Source organism: Ochotona curzoniae, unplaced genomic scaffold (assembly GCF_017591425.1).
Source record: "Ochotona curzoniae isolate NIBS_2020 unplaced genomic scaffold, NIBS_Ocur_1.0 scaffold_1852, whole genome shotgun sequence".
Classification (NCBI taxonomy): Eukaryota; Metazoa; Chordata; class Mammalia; order Lagomorpha; family Ochotonidae; genus Ochotona; species Ochotona curzoniae.
In genome coordinates, this window is record NW_024467087.1 from 58685885 (window position 1) to 58713702 (window position 27818).

General features: G+C 36.8%; 1 protein-coding gene across 5 annotated transcripts in view; it reads right to left on the reverse strand.

Moving 5' to 3' along the window:
• Positions 1-27818, reverse strand: part of PHKA1 (phosphorylase kinase regulatory subunit alpha 1) — a 104623-nt gene that overhangs the window by 48866 nt on the left and 27939 nt on the right. For all 5 annotated transcript variants that reach the window (XM_040999650.1, XM_040999649.1, XM_040999648.1 and 2 more), the window contains exons 6-16: positions 27549-27629; positions 22807-22905; positions 20889-21035; positions 20195-20248; positions 18627-18749; positions 17585-17680; positions 16776-16883; positions 14001-14079; positions 10273-10407; positions 2998-3107; positions 1927-2071 (exon numbers count right to left, since the gene is read on the reverse strand). In XM_040999650.1, the coding sequence (XP_040855584.1) occupies positions 1927-2071; positions 2998-3107; positions 10273-10407; positions 14001-14079; positions 16776-16883; positions 17585-17680; positions 18627-18749; positions 20195-20248; positions 20889-21035; positions 22807-22905; positions 27549-27629 (1177 nt within the window). The remainder of the gene's footprint in view (positions 1-1926; positions 2072-2997; positions 3108-10272; positions 10408-14000; positions 14080-16775; positions 16884-17584; positions 17681-18626; positions 18750-20194; positions 20249-20888; positions 21036-22806; positions 22906-27548; positions 27630-27818) is intronic.

Sequence of the window (27818 nt, forward strand, 5' to 3'; positions counted from 1 at the left end):
CCTGGGTCTGGTGTGGTAGCCTGGTGGCTGAAATCCTCACTTTGCATGAGCCAGGATGCTGGTTCACATCTTGGCTGTTCCACTTCCCTTTCAGCTCCCTGCTTGTGGCCAGGGAAAGCAGTCGAGGACGGCCCAAAGCCTTGGGACCCTGCACACACGTGGGAAACCCAGAAGAAGCTCCTGACTGCTGACTTTGGATTGGCTCAGCTCTGGCCATTGTGGCCACATGGGGAGTGAACCAACAGGTAGAAGATCTTTCTGTCTGTCTCTCCTTCTCTCTGTAAATCTGCCTTTCCAGTAAAAATTAAAAAAAAATCGTTAACAACAAAAACCAATCTTTGAAGTCCTTTATCTTCTTCATTTGTAATACAGCTGTCTTAAATACATATTTCTAGGACTACACCAAACAGTGTTAATGATTTTTTGCTTTAGTCATCAAATGTTGACTAAATGTTACTCCTCTGAGGCCAGCATTGTGGTCTCAGAGATTTGGCATTGTTGGCTTGAGACCCAACTGCTCTGCTTCCAATTTAGTTCCCTGTTAATATATCTGGGAAAGCACTGGTAAATAGCCTACATGTTTGGGCTTCTGTTCCCCACATGGGAGATGTGGATGGAATTATCTTAGATATGACCTGGACCAGCTGTAGTTGCTGTGTTCACTTGGGGAATGAACCAGTGGATGTAGCATCACTCTCAGCCTCTCTCTGTAACTGTACCCTGCAAATAAATCTTTTTTAAAAGTATTCTTTCTGCAAACAAAACCCATTTTATTCAGGTTATTCTCTTGCTGGCACCCCATAAACTAAGCTCATTCCTGCCTCTACGTCTGATGATATTTCCTCCCTCACTGAAAGCACCTTACCTTCTTTCCTTCTGCTATCTCCATACCACTCATTCAAGTGTTCACTTGACAAGTTCCACTTCAGTTATCTGTTTAACTGTAAAGTACTAATCTAATGGTTTTGTATTTTACTGCCTTGAGCAGTTTTCTGCTATTATTGTGTATAATGGTTGCCCCTTTTATGAGGACAATTCTGGGAATACAGTAGTTATTAAATTGGGTATTTGCTAATTTGTTTTAAATAAAGAGGAAAGAGTTCACCAATTTGTCCATTGCAATAACCTGAAGCACTTTGAGATGTGACCAAAATTCTCATCAGTTTGTATGGTGTTTGAATGACCTGTGCTTCTTTAATGAACAAGAATTCTATGTAACTTGGCAGTACAAACAGGCTTTTGGAAGCAACAGCAGAGACAAAAAAAGAAGCAGTTGCTTCAGTACTGGCTCTGGTCCTCCAGGAACTGAAAGAACAATAAAGTCCAGTTCAAGTGAGCAATGTCAGGAAAAACTGCCCAAAAGAAAAAAATTACAATAAAAGAAAGAAAAATAAACCAAAGGTCCTTTTCACTTTTTTTCCCTACTTGTACCACTTCAGTTAGACAGGTTTTGGAAAGGGAAGCCTGGGAACTTATCTATGAAATTTTGATACTCCACCAGGGTAAGAAAGATACAACATATAGTAGTACTGTCCTTCGAAATTATAAGAATAAAAGTTTCTGCGAATTGACCTGGAAACCAATTCTCTGAAGAGTTACCAGCCAAGTTATTCTTGGACACATTTAAAAAAATAATCGTTTTCAGACTAAATGAAACATACTTCTTCATTGATTTATTTGTTATATATTTATCATCTATCTTGGTCTCCTAAAACCTAAGTTCTATAAGAGCAGAAGTCTCATCTGCCATCATCACCCCATGTGTCCCTGTGCTTATCAAAGCACCTGGCACAAAAGACGAGCTAACAAGCACCGCTGCAAGAAGAGTCACAAGAAACAGGTCTCCGGCAACTGTAAGATGATAAGCAGTTAACCATGATCTACTTACAAAACATACCTGCATTCCTTGTCTCAAATAACCCTTACCTAGCATGGTCTGTGAGATGGGGAAGGTGATGGTGGGTTGACCTGTCATCCTCCAGCGGCTACAGAGGTAGGAGAGGTCTGTTCTAAGCATTTCCACTATCATCTTGTTGTCCAGTGCCAAGTAGAACTGTTGCTGGTCTATAAACTGATAAAAAAGAAAAATAATTGTTCAGAATAATTAATTCACATAACTGTCAAATAGTATTTTAAAACACTGGTTCATAAAGGTGTCCAAGAGCTAGAAATACCCTCAAAATGTGACTGCTAACACTTTCCTAAGTATTTGGTGATTAAGTGGTACATACACCAAGTTGCTGACATTTTTACTGTGCCATGGTTTACCATTACCAAGTATCTTCAAGTACACCTACTGAGGACTTTTCTCCTTTTAATAAAGGAAAAATACAGCTAAGACAAAATATATGGATTGAAAAAAATTATAGGGCTTGCAAATGGCTAAGTGAGAAATAGAGTCTGTGGTTCATTAATACTCCATTTATATTACCTTCAGCTGCACTACTCCAGATGCATAATAACAAACAGGGAATTTAAGCTTTCCTTCCAGAAAACAGTTTCTCAGCCACATACACACATGCATTACTGGGCTAGCTAGAGATCAGGCGAACAATGTATATAAACACAGCTTGAAGTCTGGATATTTTTGGTAAGGTTACTGAAGATTCTTAGGTATGTAAAACAGTCCCCTCCCCCAAATAAAGAACACACAATTCAGCAGCTGAATAAAAGAAACCATATTTTACTCATAAAGGACAAATGCATCTTATTTTAACTCTTAAAAGTAAGGGGAACTTTCATCGATGTTATAACACTTGTAACATCCTAGTGCTTTTGCAACAGCCGGGTCTGCTGTTGGTAGCCAAAATCACTTGACATTCAGTCTGTGCTGCAAGTTCAATTCAGTTCAACTCAATAAACATTTACTGGTCAACTTCATACGTGCATGGCTGTCTCTGGAAGTCTTATATATCGTTCAGACTACAGTATATGCTTTATTTCTGCAACGTTCCTCCTTAATTTTCATTCATTTGCACATTGGTTTATTTCATTCACCTGTGGAGTGAAAGTAAAGATGGTTTTCCGAATGTCATAGAGCTTTGAAGTTCCAAGCACTCCCATGTGTCTGTAGGGTCGTCCACTGAGCTTCATTCTACTATTGCATCCTGACACAAAATAGGAAAGCGGTCAATATATTTCTAGCACTTAAACCAAAAGAGCAAATATTTTACATATAGATACACACACGATGTATATTTATACAAATAGGCACACACACTCACTTTATTGCCTTGAGTTTAAGATGTCTTTTTTTTTTTCTACACTTCAGCATTCTGACACTGAAACCTAATCTTTTAAGTGACATCTACGTTAAATTTAGTTGAATTTCTTTTTTTCTTCCAAAAGGCAGCTATCAAATAAAATCCTCTTGCAGTAGAAATAATTTATTTACACATACTGATATTTTATAGCATAAGGCAACACTATACATACTGCTCTGAAATTGTTTCCTCAAACACATGTTGATTATCCCTTTATGTCAGGACTGAGAGAACTACTGCTCCTTTGCCATTTTTCCGTTTTTTACTAGAACATTTTTCCCCCCTTGGGGATTTTGCTTTTGTCTCTCCATCATCTTAAGTGCTATACTGATCCAAAAATGGTACATTTTTAGTGTTGTTTCACTCTTACGGGACCAGAACCAGAGAACTGTCAGTGCCTTGGCTGTATTCCAGAGCCTACACAGTAAAGTACACACTTTACCTGAGATGAATGTTACAATCAGGTTCATCCATTGTTCTTTCTTCTTTTGTTTCTTTTAAAAATCACAGTAAAATATACATAACATAACCTCCATTTTAATAATGGTTATTATTAATAATTTAATTCTTATTCAACCATCAATAATTTAATCACTAATACAACCATTTATAATAAACATGATAAATTTCATTATTTTATTTAATTATGCATAATGTAATAATTGTATAGTTTAGTGGCAGTAAGTACATCCATATCACTGTGCAAATAACACCATTAGTGATTTTTAGGAGCTTCTCATCTTCTCAAACTGGAACTCTGCCTTATTAAACAGTACCTTCCTCTGTTTTCCACAGCCTCTGACAACTACCATTCCACTTTGTGTCTTTATGAATGTAATTACTCTAGATACTTGATATACTTGGAATCATACAGCATTTGTCATTTTGTTTTGGCTGATTTCAATTAGCATAGTATCTTTTAGCTTCATTGAGGTTGTGGGGAAAAACTTTTTTTTTTTTTTTTTTGCCAAGGGCCATTTGGCTATTTATAACATTGTTCATGGGTCATACAAAATTACCAACTTAAAAATTAGCTTGCTATAACTTTAAGTCCCACCTGCAATTGGTTGGCTTGGCAGGGTCAGATCAAAAGATTTTGTGGGCCTAATAAGACCTGCAAGCCAGACATTTCCCAGCAGTGAAAGCAAGATAATGTTTAATCCTATATATACACACCACATTTTACATATTCATCCATCTGCTGATAGGCATTTAGGTTATTTCTATCTTTTGGCTATTTGAAAAGTACATATGTTATTTTCCCAGCATCATTTGTTGAAAAAAAATCTGTCCCTTCCTTATTGAATGGTTTTGGTACATTTGTTGAAAATTATTTCACAGTATATATGAGGAGTTATTTCTGGGCTCTCCATTCAATTCCATTGTTTCATTTATCTGTCTTTACACCAGCAGTATCCTTGAGTGGTTACTTGGCCATGTAGCACACTTTGAAATCATAGTGAAAGTCTTCCAATTTTATTATGTTTTCAAGATTAGTTTTGCTATTCATGGTCCCTGGAGATTTCATATGAATTTTAGAATGAAATTTTCAGTTAAGAAAACACTTGGTTAATAGCATAAGGTTTTCCTTGAATATTGTGATAGCTTTGGGCAGTATCCACATCTATGCAATATTATAGTTTCTAACCTATAAACTTGGCGTATTTTTCCATTTATGCCTTTAATTTATTTCAGCAATGTTTTTCCATTTTCTGTGAACAACTCTTTCACCTGTTTGGTTCAATTTATTAAGTATGTTTTTTCTGATGCTATTGCAAATAAAATTATTTTCTTAATTTCCTTTTAGGATTATTCACTGTTAGTATATACAAAAGATTATGTTCTCTGTGAATGGAGATCACTTTAATTTTTCCTACTTAAGTGTCTTTGGTATTCTTGGTTAAATGTTCCAGCTAGAACTTCTAATACTATGTTGAAACAGTAGCCTGTTGTGATTGCATCTTTCCTTTGGTTTTATTTTTTCATTTTATAGCATTAAAACATTTTTAACACTCAATTCAGTCTACAGTAATTATAGAGACTCTGGATGATCATCACTTTCTTCCAGAGATGATTTAATTGTATCTCCATAGTGAGGTTTGTGTCTAAGTCTTTCTAAGAACTGGTTTATTTGTGGTTTTTCTTTCCTGATAGAAAGTAGTCTATTATTCAGGGGGATTCAACTTAAGGGTTATGATTACTTTTCTTTCTTTCTCTCTTTCTTTCTCTCTCTCTCTCTCTCTCTTTCTTCCTTCCTTCCTTCCTTTCTCTCTCCCTCCCTCCCTTCCTTCCTCCTTTCCTTTCCTTTCCTTTCCTTTCCTTTCCTTTCCTTTTCTTTCTTTCTTCCTTTTTTCTTTCTCTTTCATTCATTCATTCATTCTTTCCTTCCTTCCTTTCTTTTTTTTCCCTCTTCCATTATACAGTTTTGTAGGCACAGGCCTTCCCTCTTCCCCTCCATTTCTGGCCTGCCCCTTTTCCCGTCCCAAATGTGCCCTGATTGTACACAGTCCTTCAACTATAGTCATGACTCTAACATTCTGCTCTTCACATGTGTCATTATATTATAGCTGTAAGCAATGGTTGTCAAGGTATATTAGTAGTTTATTGGGGGTCTTCTTTTCTGTTTTTCATAGTCTCCATTACACTATTCATTAATGAGAGAATATACATGTGAACTTGTGTACCTAAATATCTTTTTGTTTTGTAATTTGTATGAAGGTTGCTTTGTATCAGAAAGAACATATGTACTGTTGCTTCTTCATCAAATCCTCTTTCAATGGGAATCTATGTTGTTTACATGTCTTTGTTATTGTGGATTGTGCTGCAATGAATATAGGGATAAAGGTTGCTTTCTCATATGTAGGTATCATTTCTTTTGGATATCCTGGGAGTGGGATATCTGAGTTATATAGTAGATCAATTTTCAGTTGTCTTAGCACATCCCATACTGTCTTCCATAGCAGCTGCATGAGCCTTTACTCTAACAGTGGAATAGGGTACCTTTCACCCAAACATCCTTGCCAGCAAGTGTTATTCAAAGAATTCTAAACGCAGGCCATTCTTACTGGAGTTAAGTGGAACCTTAATGTGTTTTTTATTTGTATTTCCCTTATCGCTAGGGAACCTGAGCATTTTTCGTAAGTCTGTTAGCGATTTAAACCTCTTCCACAATAGGAAGTTCTTGAAATACAATTTTTTGTCTTTTTAGCACAGTGATATTTTATGTTTAGTTTCTGAACTCCTCACCCCATGTAAGAAAAGCTTAAAATCAGTAAAAGACTCAAAGGGAAAGTGCACAGAGAATGATGAATTTACTTTTTTGAGGCTCGCTTCCTTCCAGGATTTTGGCTTCTCATATCCTGCTTATCTTAGTCTCAGAAGTGGAATTGCTAGTTCATGATAGTTCTATTTTTTGTTTTCAGAGGAACATCCATACTGTTATCCATAATTGCTGTAAGAACAGTGCATAAGATATCCTCTCTGTTCATATCCCTGCCAGTATTTGTTATTTTTGACTTTTGGATTTTTACATTCTAACTGGGTTGAGATGCCCTCTTATTGTGGTTTTGACTTGCACCTTCCTAATGACTAGTAATGTTAAATATTTTTTTTCATACATTTGTGGCCACAATGGAATACTGTTCAACCATAAATAACATGAAATTTTGTTGTTTATGAAAATACAAAATCAGAGGTAATTATTTTCAGTGAAATAAGTGCAGAAAGGTAAATACCACATTATCTTATTAATAATGACATCTCAAAAAGTAGTTTTCAATGTTAAGGATGATTATATTCTACAGTTTTAAAGATATGTAATTACTTTATACAATTTACTTTATTTGGAAGAAATAGTCATCTTCTATTCAATTATTCTTTATAGCCACTGTGTGTGTTCCCATTAAGCTAAGATCTTGCTTTTTACTTGTTAAACTTACCAGTCTGTGAAATATTAGGTCTTTTACTGTGGTGTAAATCTAGAGTATATTTTCTTGATAGTTACAAAAAAGATACAGGGAAGGGAGGAGGAGGGAAATTTCATTGTGTTCTTAGAATTATATCTAATCTGTTAACCCATTAATTAAAAATAAAAATAAATATACTAAAATTAAAAAGGTGATTTTAGAGAAGTTGATAGTTTAATAGTGGTTACCAGGTGCTGGCGCTGTGGCAAGCAAGTAAGCTGCTGCTTGTGACACTGTAATCCTTTATGGATGTTAGTTTCAGTTCCAGCTGCTCCTCTTCTAATCCAGCTCCCTGCTAACGGCTAAGAAAGCAGAGGAGGACGTCCCAAGTACTTGGGTCCCTTCATCCTGTGGAAGACATGGAAGAAGCTCCTGGCTTTGGATCAGCCCAGTTCTGGCTATTACAGCCATTTGAGGAGTGAACCAGTAGATGGAAGATCTTTCTCTGTCTCTCCCTCTCTCTGTAACTCTGTTTTTCAAATTTCTTAATCAATCAATCAAAAAATTTTAAAAGTACTGTAGTGGTTACCAGAAGTTAGGGACAACAGTGGGAGGGAGAATAGGAAGAGGTGATCAGTTCCCTTGTGAAAAGGAAGAAAATGGAAGCAAGATAAGAGTTAAAAGTTCCATGGAATTTTAAAATCCAACTGGATAAACTTCATTAGGTTTCAAGGCTTAGTAATAATCCTGTGTAGTTTAGGGATATACTCTGAGAGCCTACGGCTCCAACTTCTCTGGGCCTGAGACTTTTCCCTTGGAGTCATCAACCCTTTTCCCTGAGGCGTAGCATGTGTTTGCTGTTTTCTAATTAGAACTTAGGGAAGTCCAAAAGATCTCTTTCATCTTGTTTCTTTCAGTCCAAACTGACAGTGTTTCTGTTGGTATAGGTTGAATACTCTTTATCTAAAATGTTTAGAATTAGAAGTGTTTCAGTTTTCAGAGTTTGTCTGATTCTGGAATATCTGCACTCAATTTACTGGTTGAGCTTGCTTAATCTAAATTCTGAAATCTGAAACTTTTCTGAGTGCTGGTGTGACACTCAAAATTTCCACATTTTGGAGAATTTCACATTTTCAAATGAAAGATGCTCAACTTTTTTGCCATTTTCAAAAAAAAAAAATCTGTGGCTCTTGCTTAAACATCATGGGAATTCACAGTCATTCCTGGGAAATTCATTCTCTATTTCTAGATTCTGCTGAGATGATTGAAGGGATCCATGGGATAGATAGCTAACCTCTCTCTGTTACTTTGATACTGCTAATCCCCGTCCTCTTGATAATAAATCTTCTAATGTTAACATTGAGTATAATTAGGATTGACTGAGAATCAAGTCCCAGTTCCTGTTTTAAACAGTTTTCCACCAATTTATTTCTTTGATAGTGCATAATACTCTTGGCAGCAAAAAACAAACAAACTCCATGAACTCAACACTTTCCTTCAAAATCTCCTCAGCTAACTATCTGAAATAATCAACTGATGGTTTGCCTAAGTAGACCTCTTTTTAATCATATAACTCAAAATTCTTCCGCTCGCTATTCATTATGCAATACCAAAGCCACTTCCACATTTCTAGATAGTTGTTGCAATAGCGCACTACTTCTGAGATCTAAAATCTGCACTGCCTTCCTATTTGTGCTGTAAAAAATTGCCACACATTTTAGCAACTTAAAAATATATGAGAGAAAATCTATTGCTTATGCTGTTCTAGAGGTCATAAATTTAAAGTGACTTTTAAAGGAAATCAAAATCAAGAATCAGTATGATTGGTTCTTTTTGGAGGTTACAGGGAAGAAACTGCGATTATTCCTTGGAAATATTTGGCTCACAGTTACATGTAATCTTATGCTCATAGGTTCAAAAGGTTAAATCTTGGATGTCCCTGGGGACCACTATTCAGCACCACAGAAAACTACTCTCTGAGTCCTAAAGAGCTATTATTTCTGTCTTGAAATATTTAACTTCTATAATCTAGTCTCCATTTCCTAAGAATACTTGTGATTATATTTAGGGTCTGCCTGGGTAATTTAGTCTCAGACTCTTTTTTTTTGGTAAAGACTTATTTATTTGCAAGTCAGCATTACACAGAGAGGAGCAAGACACACACACACACACACACACACACACACACACACACACATCTTTAATCCACTGGTCCACTGACAAAATGGCTGCAACAGCCATGGCTATTAAGACCAGCAGAAGCCAGGAGTTTGGAAATGGATAGGGAGGCCCAAACACATGGGTCATCTTCCGCTGCTTTTTCCAGGATATTAGTTGGGTTGGAAGTGGAGTAAAAAGGACATTAATTCTCTGTATGAGATATAGGCTTTGTAGGTGGTGGTATGCTACAACATTAGCCCCTTATCTCAAACTCTACCTGCATTATACTTGCAGAGTTCCTTTGCCATATATGGTTATATGAGATCAGAGACTGGGAACTGAATATATTTCATTATTCAGCCTGCCACAAAAGCAGTTTAGAAATTTTGCATCTTTCTTGTTGCAATTCATCTAATATTAAAAGTCTATCACGGAATCTAATATAAAATCAAATAAAACAAGTACTAATTAAATTAAAAGTACATTATTTCAAAACTAATAAATAAAATATGAAGCAGAAATATATAAAGATAACCAGTAGATTAATTATCAAGTTAAAGAGTTTTTAAAATAGTATCAACAAATATATTCTTTGACAAAATATAAAAGACTTAAAAACAAGAGCCTGGGCTACCAGTCTTGGTGAAATTACCACGTATTTGAAGGAGAAATACAGATTTAAAGAAATGGTAGAATGTGTTAGTTAAGTAAGCACCTGGAATGAAAGATATGATGATATCTGATAATAATCATGCCCTATGTAGCAAAGCATTCATCAAACACATTTAAAATTAACAAGGCTGCTTAGGACACATGGGGTTAAAAATTTAGAGTTCAGAAACTTTAAAGTCTTTTTCAGAGCCAGCTAATAAAGAAACAAAGGATCAAAGAGAAGGGAAAAAAAAAAACAGGCAGGAAAACAGCTTCTACTGAGTAATGCTCACCAAGGCTGGAATAAATGTGGCTGAGAATACGGGCTGGCTGTACTCTGATGGGGTACACCTCAGCAATGGTCTCCACATCAATTCCTTTGTCCTTCAAAATGGCCTTAATTTCTTCTGTTTCGGCTAGAATGGAGACTACAGTAAAGAAAGTAGATAAGGTCAAGATAAAGTTTTATTTCACTAGGGAATCAAAATATAAATATTTATAAATAAGTAAAACTCATTTAAAAGAAATTTACTTGAAAAGAAAAACGAGGGGAAAACTCATAGTTAAGGAACTTCGATAAAGTAGGTACTTTCTACACTTGCACTCTACAATATTAGTGGAAAAGGAAAAAAAAATTGCATTACTAGAACATCAGATTGTACTTCATGGGTTCTGAGAGATTATCACATTCTGTATCTGAGACTTCAAGCTTCATTGACAGAAAAACATCCATTAAGAGTTCATCTTAAAATCTTGATTACATCTAACTAAAAACATGCTAATAAAAGAAGAGACTGTATAGGGAAAATGAACAGAGGGATAATGACACTGGGCTAAGAAAAATTCAGGGAAATGCATTTGGTTATACATTCATTCATTGGTAAATATTTACTAAGTTCTTAAATGGATAAGGCACTATACAAAGCATTAGGGATACAAAGTTAAATAGTTTCTCTCTCACAAAGCACACAGGGTGACACAGATGTGAACTGAATATAAACTAATCCATTATAAAACAGAAACACTGCATAAAACATTATGACCATCCACATGGAATGCTTGTCTAGTCTATAATTGGGAGCATGCCTTCAGGAGAGGCTTCATGAAAGTGCTGATTCTAAGTTAAGGTTGAAAGAAAAAGTCACCCAACAGAAGTAAGGAAAAAGGAAGAAGACAGCTGTTCTAGGCAGAGGGTCCAGAGTGAACTTAAAGCATGGACATGAGAAATGTGTGTGGCTATGCAAGAAGTGGAGGCTCATATACATGTATATTAATTTAGCATGAAGTACTTTGTACAGTGACAAAAGAAATTACTCTGGAGAGATAGTCAGGGATGAGATCATCAAAGACAGAATATGTGTCATTCAAGGATTTTTTTAACCTGTGGACACTGATTTCCAAATCATATTCCATTGAGCCTCAGAGTTTGACAGGGAGAAATGAGGTGGATAATAACAGCAAGGGAGAGTGAAAGCGAGTCAAGTGAACAACATTCAGGTTCCAGCAGTACTTTCAACCCAAGCAACTCATGCCTTTGTTTCTTTTATGTCTTCTAACATTCTCAGAAAAAAAAATTTATTGCCTTTCATGTGCTAGGCATGGACAAATGCTAGGAATACACAGACAGATATGATCCTCACATACGGAAAATGACACTTTAATATAAAGTTCTGCTGGAACCCAGGACGAGTACCAGTCTTGTGGAGGTAATGGTAAAAGCAAGAAAGAAATTATTACATACAGAAGAAACAGTATGTACAATGGCTGTTGGAACTGTAGAATAAGGCAGCTCATGGAATTTAAAAAGTTCTTCATAGCAGGAATGTGGCCTGTGAAGGGGCAATGATGAGAAATGAAGCTGAAGATAGGATTAGGGGCCTGATGCAGGAGCCTTGTGAGCCACATTCAGGACACTGGTAATAGGGGGTCCCTGAAGAATTATGAGAGCAGTAACATGCTCCCACCCACATTTTAAAAGGAGCATATTTAAGTTGATAATTAAGGATAAATTGATAAGAGTGCAGTGAGCCTAGACTGAATACAGAGAAACTAGCTTCAAAGCTATTGCTGTAATTAGAATGATCAGAATGAAAACTAAAATGGGAACCCATGGACAAAGGTGAGTTTAAGTCCATGAATTTCCAGTACCACCATTTTGCTCATTTGTGTGATTTTTTTTTTCCTAAGTAAGTTCTAGGGGGCCATGAATAGCATCAAAAAATGAATATTACAACACTGATCTTAGTGCTATGATTTTTCCGTTGGGTGTATCAAAGGCTGAGATATTTACATAAGCAACCATAAGGCAGGAAAGGGTAGACTAAGAGAAAATAGCCAAATGCTATGGGAAGAAAAAGAAAGCCAAAATATGAAGCCAATTCTGTGATGCAGTAGGCTAAGCTTTTGCTTGTGGTGTTGGCATCCCAAATGGGCACTAGTTCATGACATGGCAGCTCTACTTTTGATCCTGCTCAATGCTTATGGCTTGGCATAGCAGTAGAGGATGGCCCACAGCCTTGGGCCCCTGAACCTACATGGGAGGCCAGTAAAAAGTTCCTGGTTCCTGGCTTTGGACTGGCTCAGCTCTGGCCATTGTGACCACTTGGGGAATGAATCAGCAGAAGGAAGATCTCTCTCTCTCCATCTCTTCTTCTCTCTGTAACCCGTCCTTTCAAATAAAAATAAAATATTTAAATAAAAAAGTTAAAAGTACATTACCATGAACAGAGAGTAGAACACTGACATTTGAGATATCTGAGTTGTAATACCCTAAAATTTGGTCCTTGGTGGGACTGGCTAATGTAAAGTTAGGTCACAGGATAGCCAAGAAGTTTCAGGCTAAAATATTAGGTGACATCTCTATCAGTGCTGAAATTCAGCTCTATTGCAGGATTTGGAGTGGTAGACTAAGGCTATGACCCTAGCCTCAAAGTCTTCAATGAGTGAAACTGATAAACAGGAGCTCAGTACAGTCATATGGCATAAATATGGAAAGAAAGTTTTCTCATGGGAGAAAATGAGTGATGACCCTTATATGTTTGCTGCATGTATTGAAAAGCAAGAACTACCTTTATGTCTACACATGATGCCAAGTACAAAAGGTATTAGAAAACATACAGGATTATTTTTCACACAGAATCAACCCACAGTCAAGCAGCCAGAGAACATACAAAGGGGTTTCTGATTAGGAATCAATATCATACTGGATGATGCCAATGGAGCATAAAAAAATCACCTCAAGCTTTCTGTCCTAGTAGCTTAATGGTGAAATCACTGAAAAAGAAAAAGAAGGTGGAAACATCCGCTTCTCTTGGAATAGGTAAAGGATGGAATAGAGATAGAAGAGGAAGCATAAGTGGTGATGTTTGATAAGGTTTTGGGAATAGACTTGCTAATACATTCTGAATATATTTATAGAATTCTTAATATATTTATAGATCCGAGTCCAGTGCTTTGCAAAGAGTTGGTGCTCCAATATTTAAGTTAATCGCAAGGAAACAGAAATAAAGGCTTGAAGGACTTTTCAAAGACATAATATTTCAAACCATGGGAGCAGATGTATCACAAGGTAGCGACATTAGCAAATTATATAGAGTATAATTGCAAGAGTATAACTCATACAGTCATTTAGTGGGCATGAGAAAAAAGAAATACCGGCAGAAAAAGTGATCAGAAGGAATGATCAGAGAGAAAACACAGATAACCAGGAAATTAAAACATCATATTATAAGAATTTTTAGGAAATAAGGAGTGGTTAAAAGAAAAGAAGTAAGGAGTGTTTAAGAATGTAAAATATTTTGGCATCCTCTGACATATAAGCACATCATCCACTTATTTATGTTTACAATTAGCAGTAATTTGAAACTAAGCTGAATCAACTGAATCAAGTTCACTGCACAACACTTGAAACCACCCAAAATGCCAGATGAATAATAAAGCCATAATTTACTGGTCCAAAGACATCTGCTCCTAACCAGACCTTTAATGAAAAGTTTCTGTCTTTGTGGATAAGAATACATACCTTGAACCACAACATCTGGTTTAGGTACTGTAGAAAATCTACGATTTAGGGGATCAATTTCTCCAGGAGCTAAAAATCCCTAAAGAGAAAACAAAAATCAGATTATAAGTTCTCCAAAACTGGTAATGTTTAAGCAGAAACAGCATTTTAATGCCTATACATCTAATAACATGTGAGAGGTAAGTATAGAAAGAAGATAATTATTTGGGGGGCTGGCATGGTGGCTTAGCAAGCTTATCCTCTGGCTGTGGTGTCCTGGCTTCTCCATTTCTGATTCAACCCTCTGTCTATGGCCTGAGAAAGAAGTGGAGGAAGGTCCGGGGTCTTGGGTTTCAGCCCCTTGTGAGAGGCTCGGAAGAAGTTACTGGCTCCCAGTTTCAGAATGGCTCATCTCTTGTTATTGGGGTAATTTGGGAAATTAACCAGCAGATGGAAGTCTTACCTTTCTCTCTGTAAAATATGACTTTCAAATAAGAATAAATATTTATAAAAGAAAACTACTATCTTTGCTAAATGGAAATATTTGATCTCCTTGAATTCACATCTAGATTAATTTTATCAAGAGTTTATACTGGCTGCTACAAATGCTTTTTAAGTAAGTGGGAAGAACGCACACAAAGTTTCCAGATCACTCTATCTTCTTTGATATTCATACATATAAATAATTTACTAAATATATAATTAGATGATCAGACCATAATGCTTATCACCAATAATTTATGCCATTAATTCCATATTTTCTCATTTGGTCATTTATTTGCTGTGCTTTCTGCTCTTAAAAATCTTGTTATTTGATTCAAATTTCTATTCTTTATCAAATGAGATGAACACACCTACTTTGCAATTAAGAACAATACTCATCTTTTCCAATTGATGTAATTTATTCTAAGTGAAGAATATCACTAAGGATATTTATTTATTTATTTATTACTAGATTCATGTTAATGTTAACTAAATTAAACAGCAATGATCACAGAGAATCACAAGAAAAATCAACTCCATAATATAAAACATCATACATAAACAGGTAGGAAAGCCTGAATCAGAAAGGCCTGTTAATGGGCTGGCATTGTGAAAAATAATGGGTAAAGCTGCTATTTGGGATGCCAACATGCTACATGTGTGGCAGTTCATGTATTGGCTGCTACACTTCAAACCAGCTCTGACAATGGTCTGGGAAATGAAGCAGGAGATGGCCCAAGTGTTTGGTCCAGTAGCTGCCTTCATGGGAGATTAAGGATGGAGTTCCTGGCTCCTTGAGTTGGCCTGGACATTGTAGCCATCTAGGCAGTGATCCTCTTTCATCTGCTGGATGAAAGATTTTCTCTCTCTCTCTCTTTCTCTCTCTTCCTCTCTGTAACTCTTTCAAATAAATAAGTTTGTTTAAAAAAAGGATAGCTAAATTTTACATTAGACTTTCCAAGGAGTATGAGTTTTAGTTTTATCAAAATAACCTAAAATAGGGAAATTATAATTTTTGGAAAATCAGGAAAACTTTTGAGAATAAGGATTCTTCTGTATAGGCTCAAAATGTTGGGCCTGGCGCAGTAGCCTAGCAGGTAAAATCTTCGCCTTGCATGTCAGGATCCCATATGGGTGCTGTTTCTAATCCTAGTGGCTTCGCTTCCCATCCAGCTCCCTGCTTGTGGCCTGGGAAAGCAGTCGAGGACAGCCCAAGGCCTTGGGACGCTGCACCTTGTGGAGACTTTGAAGAGGCTCCTGGCTCCTGGCTTTGGATGGGTACAGCTCCAGTTGTTGTGGCTACTTTAGGAATGAATCATCAGATGGAAGATCTTCCTCTCTGTCTTTCCTCCTCTCTGAATATCTGACTTTTCAATAAAAATCTATAAAACTTTTTTAAAAATGCCATACACACAAGAGAAAACTAAACATAAAGTCAAAATTGCTTCAGTAAGATTTGTCTCAATGGAACAGGTTACAAGAAACATTCATTCCTTACCAAAAGTCAATTAAAAAGCAACAAACTCTGAAACCAGCTGAACAAAAAAATCCATCGTGTTTCTAACCAGTTGATATGGTGCCTAAAATTACAGACTAATTCAATTATATGGTAAAACATTATGCCTCCCAGAAAGGGCAGCATTTAATCCAATCAAATGTTGCTCTCTAAGCACAAATGGATTTGTTAGTTACCACACAAGGTGCTTGTGCGGAAAGATGCAGGGCCTAAAATCTGAGCAGTTCTAAGCACAGTGCTGAAGCAGGGAGCCTCGACAATATGAGAGACATGGTTGCCAGGGGCAAGAAATTTTTATTGAGAGTTAGCTGTGCTCTACACTCTGAGGACCTGTAGCAAAAACTACAATTAAGGCAAAGTAGAAAAACTAAAAGATATCCTACAGATTTAATCATCCATTCATAAATGTGACTTTTTAAAACAATTTATTTAATTTTTTTTATTGGAAAGGCAGATTTACAGAGTGAAGGAGAGACAGAAAGATTTTCTACCCGCTGGTTCACTCCCCATGTGGCCACAATGGCCAGAGCTGAGTCAATCCAGCAGTCAGGAGCTTCTTCTGGGTCTCCCACATTGGTGCAGGGTCCCAAAGCTTTGGGCCATCCTTGACTGTTTTCCCAGGACACAAGCAGGGAGCTGGATGGAAAGCAGAGCTGCTAGGACACGAACCAATGCTCATCTGGGATCCCAGCAGATGCAAGGCGATGATTTAGACACTAGGCTATCACACCGGCCCCCACAAATGTGATTAAGGTGACTAAGGCAGAAAAAATTAGGCAGGCTTGACGTTTCCTTACCTCTGCCATCAAACTTCCTAAAATGTATAGAGACTGACCCCACATGTGAGGCAACTTCCCCATGGGGACTCGGTCCACAGTGTGAGGATTCTGATATTCTTCATCAACCTAAAAGAAAAGAAAGAAGAGACTAATTGAGATGTAATAGGAAGTGCAAAACACTGACAAAAAGGCTGTCTGGATTGTGATTCATATCCTATACAGTCATATATGTAATGCACTAAAACATCAAGCACTGTAACTGTAGACTAGGCACAGTGCTCCTCAAGCTATCATACGCATATAAATCACCTGAGGATCTTGTTAAAAGGCACATTCTGATTAGGCAGGTCTGAGATAGGTTCTGAAATTCTACCAACTCCCTTCAGAATGGAAAACTCTCCTATGCTTATCTCTCCTGTGCTTATTGGTCTTTTCACAATGGTGAAGAGAAACAGACACAACAGGCATTTTCAAAAAATGAAGACAAGATAGACTTTATTTCCCAAGCCTATTGTACTCAAACAATCCCAGATTACTGATCTCAAAATGGAGAACACTAAAACCAGAGCTCACAAGAACAAACATCATCACTCCAGTTCTACCTAATGATCTCCACATGAGTCTCAACAGTAAGGTTTGATCATTTTGTCCTTGCATCATGCTTGAAAATTTTATTTTTGGAATTAAAAAAAAATCATCTGTTGTACTTAAAACTCTTAACAGCATTAAAGTAAAAAGAGGAAAAATTATCAGATGCAAATGAGGCAGTATGATCAAAGTACTGCTCTGCTTCTGTTGCTTCCATATTGTGGCACTGTTCAACTCACCTTGTCAGCAGGAACACTGTATAGCTCTGGCAGAAGGGGGACTCCATTTTTACCCTTGATGAGCACTGCTTCAAGAGCCTCTCTATACTCTTGAACCTGAAGATAAAAGACAAGCAGAAAAACAGTTTCCTTGGGAACCTAAGAGCGGGCCTTAACCAAAGAATATCCTAATGCAGAGAGCCTTATTCACCAAGTAAGCTGGGCAAGGAAGGGAAAAAGCATTTGCTCAAGGCTTCCTATGGGTCATATATTATGCTAGCAGTTTCACACACTGCAATCTATTTAATTTTAATAACCTCACCTCATAACCTGTTCTTGATTACCCATGAAGGGCTCATTAAGGATAAACTATATGCAAAACAATGGCTAATTCACACTCAATAGCTTCAGATAATTCGCAATATAGTAAGTATAATTAAAGCCCTTTTCAGGGAAATTAAGGGAAATAGATTATGAAAATGCCAATCACAGAAGAAGTACATAATTAAGTACGGAGTTTAGCTCAAGTCATCCTGCCTCCAAAGACCTGAGCTACTATGTTCTACCTTAGGTATAACTTACTGACTTAAGAATGTCACTATTTTATTCTCACTACTTTTTATCTGTATCTTATTCTCTTACTCTTGCACACAGGCTGGTGGGTATGGAGCCATGCGGGTGATCTGTCAGGAACATGAATACACACTTCCACAAGAAAACATCAGCTTATAATACCCAGATGTGAAGATACAATGCAGTATGCCTCTCTACTTCCAAATCAAAGATAGACTCCCAATGAAACAGATAATATATCTTGTCAGGATGCAGGGCTCTCTGCCATTGTCCATACCTACTTCAAGAGCAGAATGACAGACTGTTTATAAAGGACTATACTACTGTAATAACATGAGGGGAGTCAGAGGGGTGGGAGTGGGCTTGGGGAGAGGGGAAGGGAAATACCAGAGCCTCTGAAACTGTATCATGAAAAAATCAATATGTTCATTAATGTATGAACATACTGATAGACTCTCAAAAAACAAAAACTCCTTCCTCAGTTCATTACCTGTTCTGCATTGCCACTGAAGATACCATCAAGGATAAAGTAAGTCCAGAACAATGGCCATTCACACTCAATATTCTCAAATAGCTTCAGCTCAGCTGGTTCGTAGTATAAACGATTGGGATCCTGGTAAAAACACAATAAACAAAGTCTGTCTTATCTCTCAGTGGCTAGATGCTCATCTTTCATTCAGTTACTAAAATATGGCTTTTCACTAGTGATAGCTTGTTTCAGAGATGACACCAGGGAAGACATTATGTGTATGTACTTTCCTTCCTGAGCAAGTACTTTGAGGTGACTTCTAATTAGTATAACTAGGATAATAATGACATGGCCAGAGTGTATGTGATAATGAAGATTGGTTTATAATAAAAACTCATTTATATTTACTACCTTTGAAGTAGCAGTAGGAGATAAAGACACCATAAGCTATAATATCCATTTATTTAGGGGGCAGCTAGAAATGGCAGACTGGTGTCGTTCTCACGGCAATGACACATAAAGCACAATTTATAGATGAGCTCTGTGAAAGAGTATAATATGAATGAAAAGAAGTGTTCAAGAATGGAATCTTGGTAAATTCTCAGAGTGGGATGAGGAAAGGGCAGAAAGTAATTAATCTGGATACTGTTGTATTATGGAAATTAAGGCAGTAGACAATTTTCAAGAAAATGTAAGGGTAATATACAGAGAAGACAAAGAGGCTAAGAATTGAGAAAGACTATGGGTTTGATAATTTAGGAGTCTGTGATAATGTTTTAGCAGGGATGAAGCATGTCCAGGTTGCAGGGTGTATAAAATAGTCCCATAAAACCATTTGGTCTGCCCCTGTCAAGCCAACTGCATGTGGGACTTGAAATTCAATAAATCTCTAATAGGCTAATTTGTAAGTTGGCAATTTTGTATGGCCTGCAAATGCCGTTATAAATACCCAACGGTTCTTGGCAGAAAACAAGTTCCTCATTCCTGCTTTACAGCATAATTTTAGTAGACTGGCAGAGGCAGGGAACCAATTCAAAGGTAAAAAAAAAAAAATTAACCTTAATGGATTTTGATTAGAAAACCTAAGTCTTAAACAATGTTTACTTATTACCAATTAAATTGCTTCTTTATTGACCATTCATTCCCTATAATAATACTTTTTTTCTGATGACATTTCTGAGGAGATTTTTTGATTAACAGAATAAGATTGGCTTTTTAAGAACAAATACTCTTTAGAACTAACAAAGTGAAAAAAAGGTCAGAAAAATAATTCTTTCTTACTGTTATCATTACATATTTCAATGTAGTTTGAGACTATGCAAATATTCTGTTTCTACTTATATTTTCACTTGCTCACTCTAGCATCTGTTAGTTCTTTCCTGAAACAAACTGCAGGAAGAGGCAGGGCTACATGACCTTTTGTTTAATCCTGAAATATCTGCAACCTGAGAACTTGGCAGTTAAGCCCAACAAATATGACACACATCAGTTATTGTTACACTATTTAGTGATTTATTTAAGTACAATCAGTGAGGTGTATTCTCTGAATGAATCTATAAATAGTTACATTTTGGAGAAAACAATCATACCTCTTTAGGGGTTTTATATCCATCTCGGAGAAAACGGCAGCAACCATAACGACCCTGGCAATGCAGAGAAGAGAGGCAAGAAGTTTGTAAACTGGGACAATGATATCATTAATCAGAAATACAGCCTTTGCTTGAGTTAGAGCAAAAGTGAAGGAAATGTTTAGTTTACCAAACTTAATAAGTACAAACTCCTATTTATGTAGACTGTGTGCATATTTCCACTATATGTTGTCCAAGTAAAACAAAAAAACACAGTTTACATAATTTATTACCATGAGGTTAGTGGACAGTGCCCAATTAGCTTTGTTTAATAAATATTTACATGGAACAAAAAAAAAAAAACAAAAGAAAAGTAACACAGCTTTTGCAACATTTACATGTGCGATCCTATCATTTAACAAAACAGGATATCCAAAAACAGAAACAAAAATCCTGAAACCAGTTGAACAGCAGAGATTGATTTGGGGTGAGGAATAAGTTACAGGCACTTCCCTTAAGGAGTGTTCCTAACAGCAGAAGTTTTAACAACAACTTCTTCTTTTTTTTTTTTTTAATGGAAACTACATATTGAAGATAACTCAAAATATCAATGTTTCTTGAGTCACCAACATAGGTCATACTCAAAGTCCCTAAGGGAATTCATTTCCCTTCAAAATCATAGCATTAAGGGAAAGAAAGGCACATCTAGACTCACCTGAAGCTTGGTGATGATCTCTTGTTTTGTGATCTCTACCAACTTCCTATCCTCTACTGCAAAGGCTGGGAAGGAAACCACTGAAAGTAGACTAGCATCAACTTCTTTGGATGTTGAGGCCCGGGGCAGTAGTGAATTAAGGATAGACTAAAACAAAAACAAAAACAGAAACAACAAAAACCAGAAAGATATATGTGGCACACTACTAAACACCTTGGTATCGTAACAGTAATAACCTTAATTTGAAAACATTCATGTGGACATGGGCATTTGGCTTTAGTGGTTAAGTTACAGGTTGGGACACCTGCATTCCATATCAGAGTGTCTCGGGTGAAGGTTCCAGCACCACTTTCAATTTTAATTTCCTGCTAATGTCACCCTCTGAAGTAGAAAGTGATGACGCAAGTACTTGATTCCTGCTACCCATGTGGCAGAACCGGACAGAGTTCCAAGATTCCAGCTTTTATCTGATCCAGGCCCAGCCCTAGCTGTTGGAAACATTCAGATTAAACCAGTAGATGGCAGTTCTGTCTTGCTGTCTGTCTTTCAGTTTCCCAACAAATAAAATTTTAAAAAGTTTTATAAATGATAATCATTGAAAATAAAACCTAAACATTATGAAGTAGTGATAACTTAAAAAACTGTTTTTGTAAATCATCCCCCGAAGCAGTTGATTATGGATAAAGACTATTCTGGCATCATCATCTCATTCACAATTTTGTCACTCCATTAGCAACTATTTAAGAATAAAGTTAAGGTTCCAGTACTTTGGTACAATAGGTTAAGCTGCTGCCTGTGATGCTGGCATCCTGTATTAGCACTAGTTGGGGTCCTGGTTGCTCCATATCCAATCCAGCACCCTGGAAATGCACCTGGGCAAGCAACAGAAGACAGTCCAAGTATGTGGACCCATACCACCCACATGGGAGACTAGATTGAGTTTGGCCTGGTCAAGCCCTGGCTCCTCACCCATTTGGTGAGTGAATTCTTTCTTTGTCTCTGTCTTTGTCTCTCTCTCTCACTCTGCCTTTCAAAGAAATAAAACAAATCTTCAAAAAAGAATAAAGTTGAGAGCAAATGCAGCTTCTGACAATCAGGATGGGGAAAGCTCTGTTCCTTTACCTCCAACATATATTCTTCTAGAGAAATTTTTGTTTCTAAAGCTGGAAGATGATTTGATACTCACTAGGATATCGTGTGTGTTTAATCCAGGTTTGAGAAAAGGGAGAAAATTCATCAAGCCAATGAGAAGAATCTTAATCTTTCAATATCAAAGTGGTCATAAACTAAAGTATAGGTACCTATTTCTCACTTTCACAGTCTAATCTCCAATATTTAATCGTATAGTCAACCAGGGACAACAGAATGTTTTAGAGGCACTTTAAAAAGCACTAACAATTTATCTTTGCTTGTTTTCTTTGTATATTTAGCAGAGAAGATTTTCAGGAAGAACCATAATCCTTTAACATGACAGCAGTGGAGATTTTTACATATTACAGTGAGATTTCATTAACAGGATGGGGAACTGTCAAGCCACAGGATAGATAAGGCCTGTGAAATCATTTGGCATTGTCCTGCCAAGGCACCTGCAATTGGGATTATAAATTCAATAAATCCATAGCAGGTTAATTTTTGAAATGATAATTTTGCATGGCCTGTGAATGATATCATAAATATCCAAATGATCCATGGTAGAAAAAAAAAAAAAAACATTCCCTACTCCTGCTTTGCCATCTTGAGTGAGAGAACAAGACTATAATACATTTCATATCCAATGCCTTATTAGGATTATATCAGTACATGATCCTTCATAAAAATATTTCGCATGAGGTTATCTCATTTGGTTATGTTTAATCTAAAACCCATAGTGTTCTGAGTACTGGCAAGAGTATAATTTGTTATAATGTGATTCTCTTACCTGGCAGTGTTGTACTTCATCAGCCATGACATGGATAACTGACTGGGGCCCACCTTTCACACCAAACAGGTCAAGTTCATCTAATGCTTCCAGGGCTGCCTATAAGGATTAAAGAACAAAAGATTAATATTAGTGCTATATTGATGAAAAAAAACCATTGTCTCTCCAGTAGCTTATCTATATGATTTCATTTTTTAATATGTCCAGAATAAAAATAGATTAGCATTCTTCATTCTCAGAAGTTTCTGTTCTTTTTTTTTTTGTCTTCCATATTACCCCAGAGAAATGTGTAGCACTATTGAGTCAAACATCACACTTTAAAAATCATTTTAACATGGTAGATGGCTTTGTAGCAAATTATTCTTCCAGGGGAGCTCTACGTAAGACACCGACATAAGAAAGTATATTTAACTACCTAGTAATTCTTAGAAACTTAGTTTTTTAATTTTAAATACTTTATTTTAAAGGCAGAGTGACAGAGACAGAAGGAGAGGGAGGTAAGGAGGAAAAAGGCGAGGGAGCGAGGGGAAGGGAGGGAAAGAGAGAAAGAGAAAGCGTGTGAGTGAGTGTGTCCCATTCACTGTTTTATTCCCCAAACGGCAGTAACAGTCAGCACTGTGCAAGGCTAAAGCCAGGAGTCAAGAGTTCAATCCTGGTCTTCTACATGGGTGGCAGAGACTCGAATTCTTGGGTCATGCTCTGCTGCCTTCTTGGGTGAGCTAGCAAGAAGCTGGATTCAAAGTGGAATAGCTGAGACTCAAAATGACATTCTGCAATGGGTTGCCAGCATCACAAGTAGTGGTTTAACCCATTCCACTATACTGTCCTTTCTTTGTGTTTAATTTTCTAGTATTAGAAACAGATCTTTGGTATACATTTTCTGTGAAATTAGAAAATCCTTGCAGTTGAGGACAGTATTGTTACCAACATCTGTTACAGCATGACACACAGTAGGTACTCAATTAGCATTGTCCAAGGAAAGTTTAGTTTTGAGGTTTTAATAAAATATTTACTTGAAAAGAGTTGCCTTTCAGGATCTCCATTAGTAGGGAGTTGAAATCAGGAGATGTAATTAGTGCCAGATAGTGGAAGTCAGCACTCTAATGTAGGGCAAGGTATTCTAACAGCTGGCATAACCAGTAGGCCAAAAGTACTGGGTCAGATGATATTATTAATTTTAAATTTACAAGAAAAAATTGTTTTTCATGTAAGTTGTACCAAGGTAACTATGGATAACAAGTTGTACTAATATAACTATCACTGGGTAAATGGCAATACCTTCTTTCATGAAAAAAAAAATCCCTCACAGGATCTTAAATTTTTTTCCCTAATATGAGAAAAGACCATACATCTGTTGCATTAGTTTACATTAAGTTTTTAACAAAATTGAGTATTTCAAGTATTTAGTTTTTTCCTCTGTACTTCTTCAGAAGAAAACTCGACTTATTTTTGAGGGTAGGAGGTAGATCTGTAAAGTTTTCTAAAGAAATGACACTTAAACTGAAATGTACAGGGTAAGTACAATTTGGCAAGGCATAAAATAGTCACTATGTTCAAGGGGAAAACCAGTACATTTACAGCAGAAGAACCAGGCAGATATTACATTAATGAAATGAAAGATAACATCAACAGCAATAAGAGAAAATCACATCCTGAACTTCCTGATGACTGACTGAGGGCACAGAACCATCTCTGCGTTAACTTTGCCAAAAACAATCTGAACATAATCATGAAGGAATATGTAAAATAAAGTTGAGAGGCATTCTATAAAATAATAGCCCATGGGGCTGGTGTTTGGGTACCCATACGAGTTCCAGTCTGGGTCCTGGTTGCTCCATTTACCAACCAGTTTGCTGTTAATGTACCTTGGAAAGCACCTGCTAATGCCTGTGGGCCCCTGCAGCCACTTGGGAGATCCAGAAGAAGCTCCTGGCTCCTCTCTTTGGATCAGCTCAGCTTGGGCAATGGTAGCCATTTGTGGAGTGAACGAGTGGATGGAAGATCTCTTTCTATCTCTCCTTCCTTCTCTATAACTCCTTTTCTCAAATAAAATAAACAAATCTTTTCAATACAATAAAATAAAATGACAGGCCTACACTCTTCAAAAATATTAAATCATGAAAGACAAGCAAAGATGTTCCATATGGAAGGAGCCTAAAGAAACAACATAATGTAATGCAACATCTCATCCTGTAACATTTGATTCTTCAATTTCTTTTTAACCATAAATGCCACTATTGATACAATTCAAGAAATTTAAATGGAGTCTATGAAGGAGGTAAGAGTATAATGTCAGTGTTCATCTCCTGATTTTTTTTTTAAAATTACCTATTTATGTGAGAGGTAGGGAGAGGGAATGGGGGAGAGAGAGAGTCCCAAATGTAGGTTCACTCTCCAAATGGCTTCATGGCCACGGCTGGGCTGGCTGAAGCCAGGAGCCAGTAACTCGGTCTAGGTCTTCCATGTGAGCAACAGGGATTTAACTACTTGAGCCACAATTGCTACCTTCAAGGATCTGCATCAGCAGGAAGCTAGAGTCAAGAGCTAGAGTATGGGATCAAATGCAGGATTTCCAATGTGGAATGAAGATCAAAAGCCTGACCCAATTTTCTGATTTTTAATGTGGTTATGGACATCTTTGAGAAATTCATAATGAAGTATTTAGAAGTATCATGTCTATAATGTATTCTCCGCTGGTTCAGAAAAAATAATATGTATGCATGTGCACGTGTGTGTGTGTGTGTGTGTGTGTTTTGTAAAGAGAGATCAATCAAATGTTGAAAGGTGGAGAACGTAGGGAATTTTTGCATACCTCTTACAACTTTTTTGTAAGTCTCATGTGATTTCAAAACAAGAAGTAAACAAACAATCAAACACAACCAAAATTAAAAAACCCACGGTTTTAGTAAACTGAAACCTTTAAATATCCAGAATTAGCAAGGATTTGAGGAAAATGATTTATGGGGGGGGGTCTTCAAAAAGTTGATGGAAATGCAATTTATGAGCAAATTATGGATTGATGTCAAATTGGTTTGCACCAAAGGGAACCCCATTTTCCATATCTCGTCATATATGGATGGGGAACATATAAACTAGTGGAAATTTTCCTATCCCATTTGGGCTTTGATTTGTGTTCCAGTTATTCCACTTTCTTCTTCTTTTTTTTTATTAATTACATTGCATTATGTGAACAGTTTTATAGGTACTTGGTTCCCCCCCCTTCCCCAAACCCTCCCCCCATTGTGGATATTCCACTTTCAACCCAGCTCTCTACTTATGACCTGAGAAAGCAGTGGAGGTTGACCCAAGGTCTTGGGCCCCTATACCCACATGGGAGGCCAAGAAGAAGCTCCTGGTTCCCAGCTTTGGATCAGTTCAGCTTCTGGCCATTGTGGCCATTTGGGGAGTGAATCAGTGACTAGAAGGCCTCTCTTCTTTGTTAAAAATCTGCCTTTCAAATAATAAAAATGTAGAACAATATCTATACCACTTTGGTTATTTAAAAATATATTTGGAAGTTTACTAGAGTATAAAAATTTTGTAGATACAAAGTTCTACATGTATTTATTAATTCAACTGCATTAATTACATAATTCAAATTTGCTATGATCTTTTTAGTTTACTACCCTTATAGCTTGATAATGCTTTTTGTGAATTTATTCCTTTATTTCCCTTATAACTGTTTTGCCTCACCTTGTTTTCTCATATATTTTTCCCTGAGAAGCTGAAACTATATTCAAGACTAGACTTGGCTCATAACATGTAAGTCATGCCTTTCAGAATTCCATTATGGCTCTCCTTGTCCTCTTTGTTCCATATACTGTTTTACTTTGAATTCCACTTCATTTCATATTCACATAGTCATCACTGCTCTTTTTATTTTTATTGGAAAGTCAGATATACAGAGAGGAGGAGAGACAGAGAGGAAGATCTTCCTTCCCCTGGTTCACACCCCAAGTGGTCACAATGGCTGGAACTGAGCTGATCCGAAGACAGGAGTCAAGAACCTGGGGCCAGGGGCCTCCTCCAGCTATCCCACATGGGTGCAGGGTTCGAAGCATTCAGGCTATCTTCTACTGCTTTCCCAGGCCATAAGGAGGAAGCTGGATGGGAAGTAGGACCACCGGGATTCAAACTGGTGTCCATATAGGATACTGGCACATGCAAGGCTAGGACTTTAGTCAATAGGCTACTATGCCAGGCCCTGTTCTTTTTAAATTTGTATTTGGTAAGGTCTTACTTGCCCATCTTTCTGCTTTAAATATTTCTGTATCATCTTGCTATTTAAAATTCTGTTAGTGTACTTGGATTGTCTTTTTCCAAGTCAATCTGTGTCTTTACCTTTTTTTAGAAGACATTAAGTAATGCATATTAATCATAATGGATATATGTGATACTATTCCCTCTTTCCTAGTTTTCAGCTTCTTACTATTTGTAGATGTGTTAAAAGCTGGCAGAACAAAAAGTGAAGCAAATGGAAAAGTGTTCATGATGGAAGACATCGATGGTGTGGAAGATGGAGAAGAGTGAAAGTAGAGTACTGAGAAAGGGCTTCCTAATGTCAAGCTTGTATATTGAATATGAACTTATTAAGATTTTCATTTACATATCCAAAATTCTACAGTTTTAAAAAAGTAATTAATGTAATGGTGCTCCACATTCACATTAAGGTCTTTTTTTTAAAATCTATAAAAGGTGCAGCAGACATCCTTACCTCATACAAACAAGAAAGGAAAAATTACCTTTGCCATTCCAACTGAACTGGCATTCAATTCTGAGATCCCTTGGTTGGTCTTGTCTCCACGTTCCCATATACCAAAATCCTGGCACAAAAGAACCAATATGCTGTCAGCAATTCATAACTACTAATCACTCGCTAGATGCATAATCTCTGATAAAAGATACTAATTGGGGCTAATTTGCCATTTTTAAGTATAACCCACATGCTTTTAAAGTAGATGTCAATGAATTTTAGTCCCTGAAGCTACTTTCCAAATAACTTTAAATTCTAT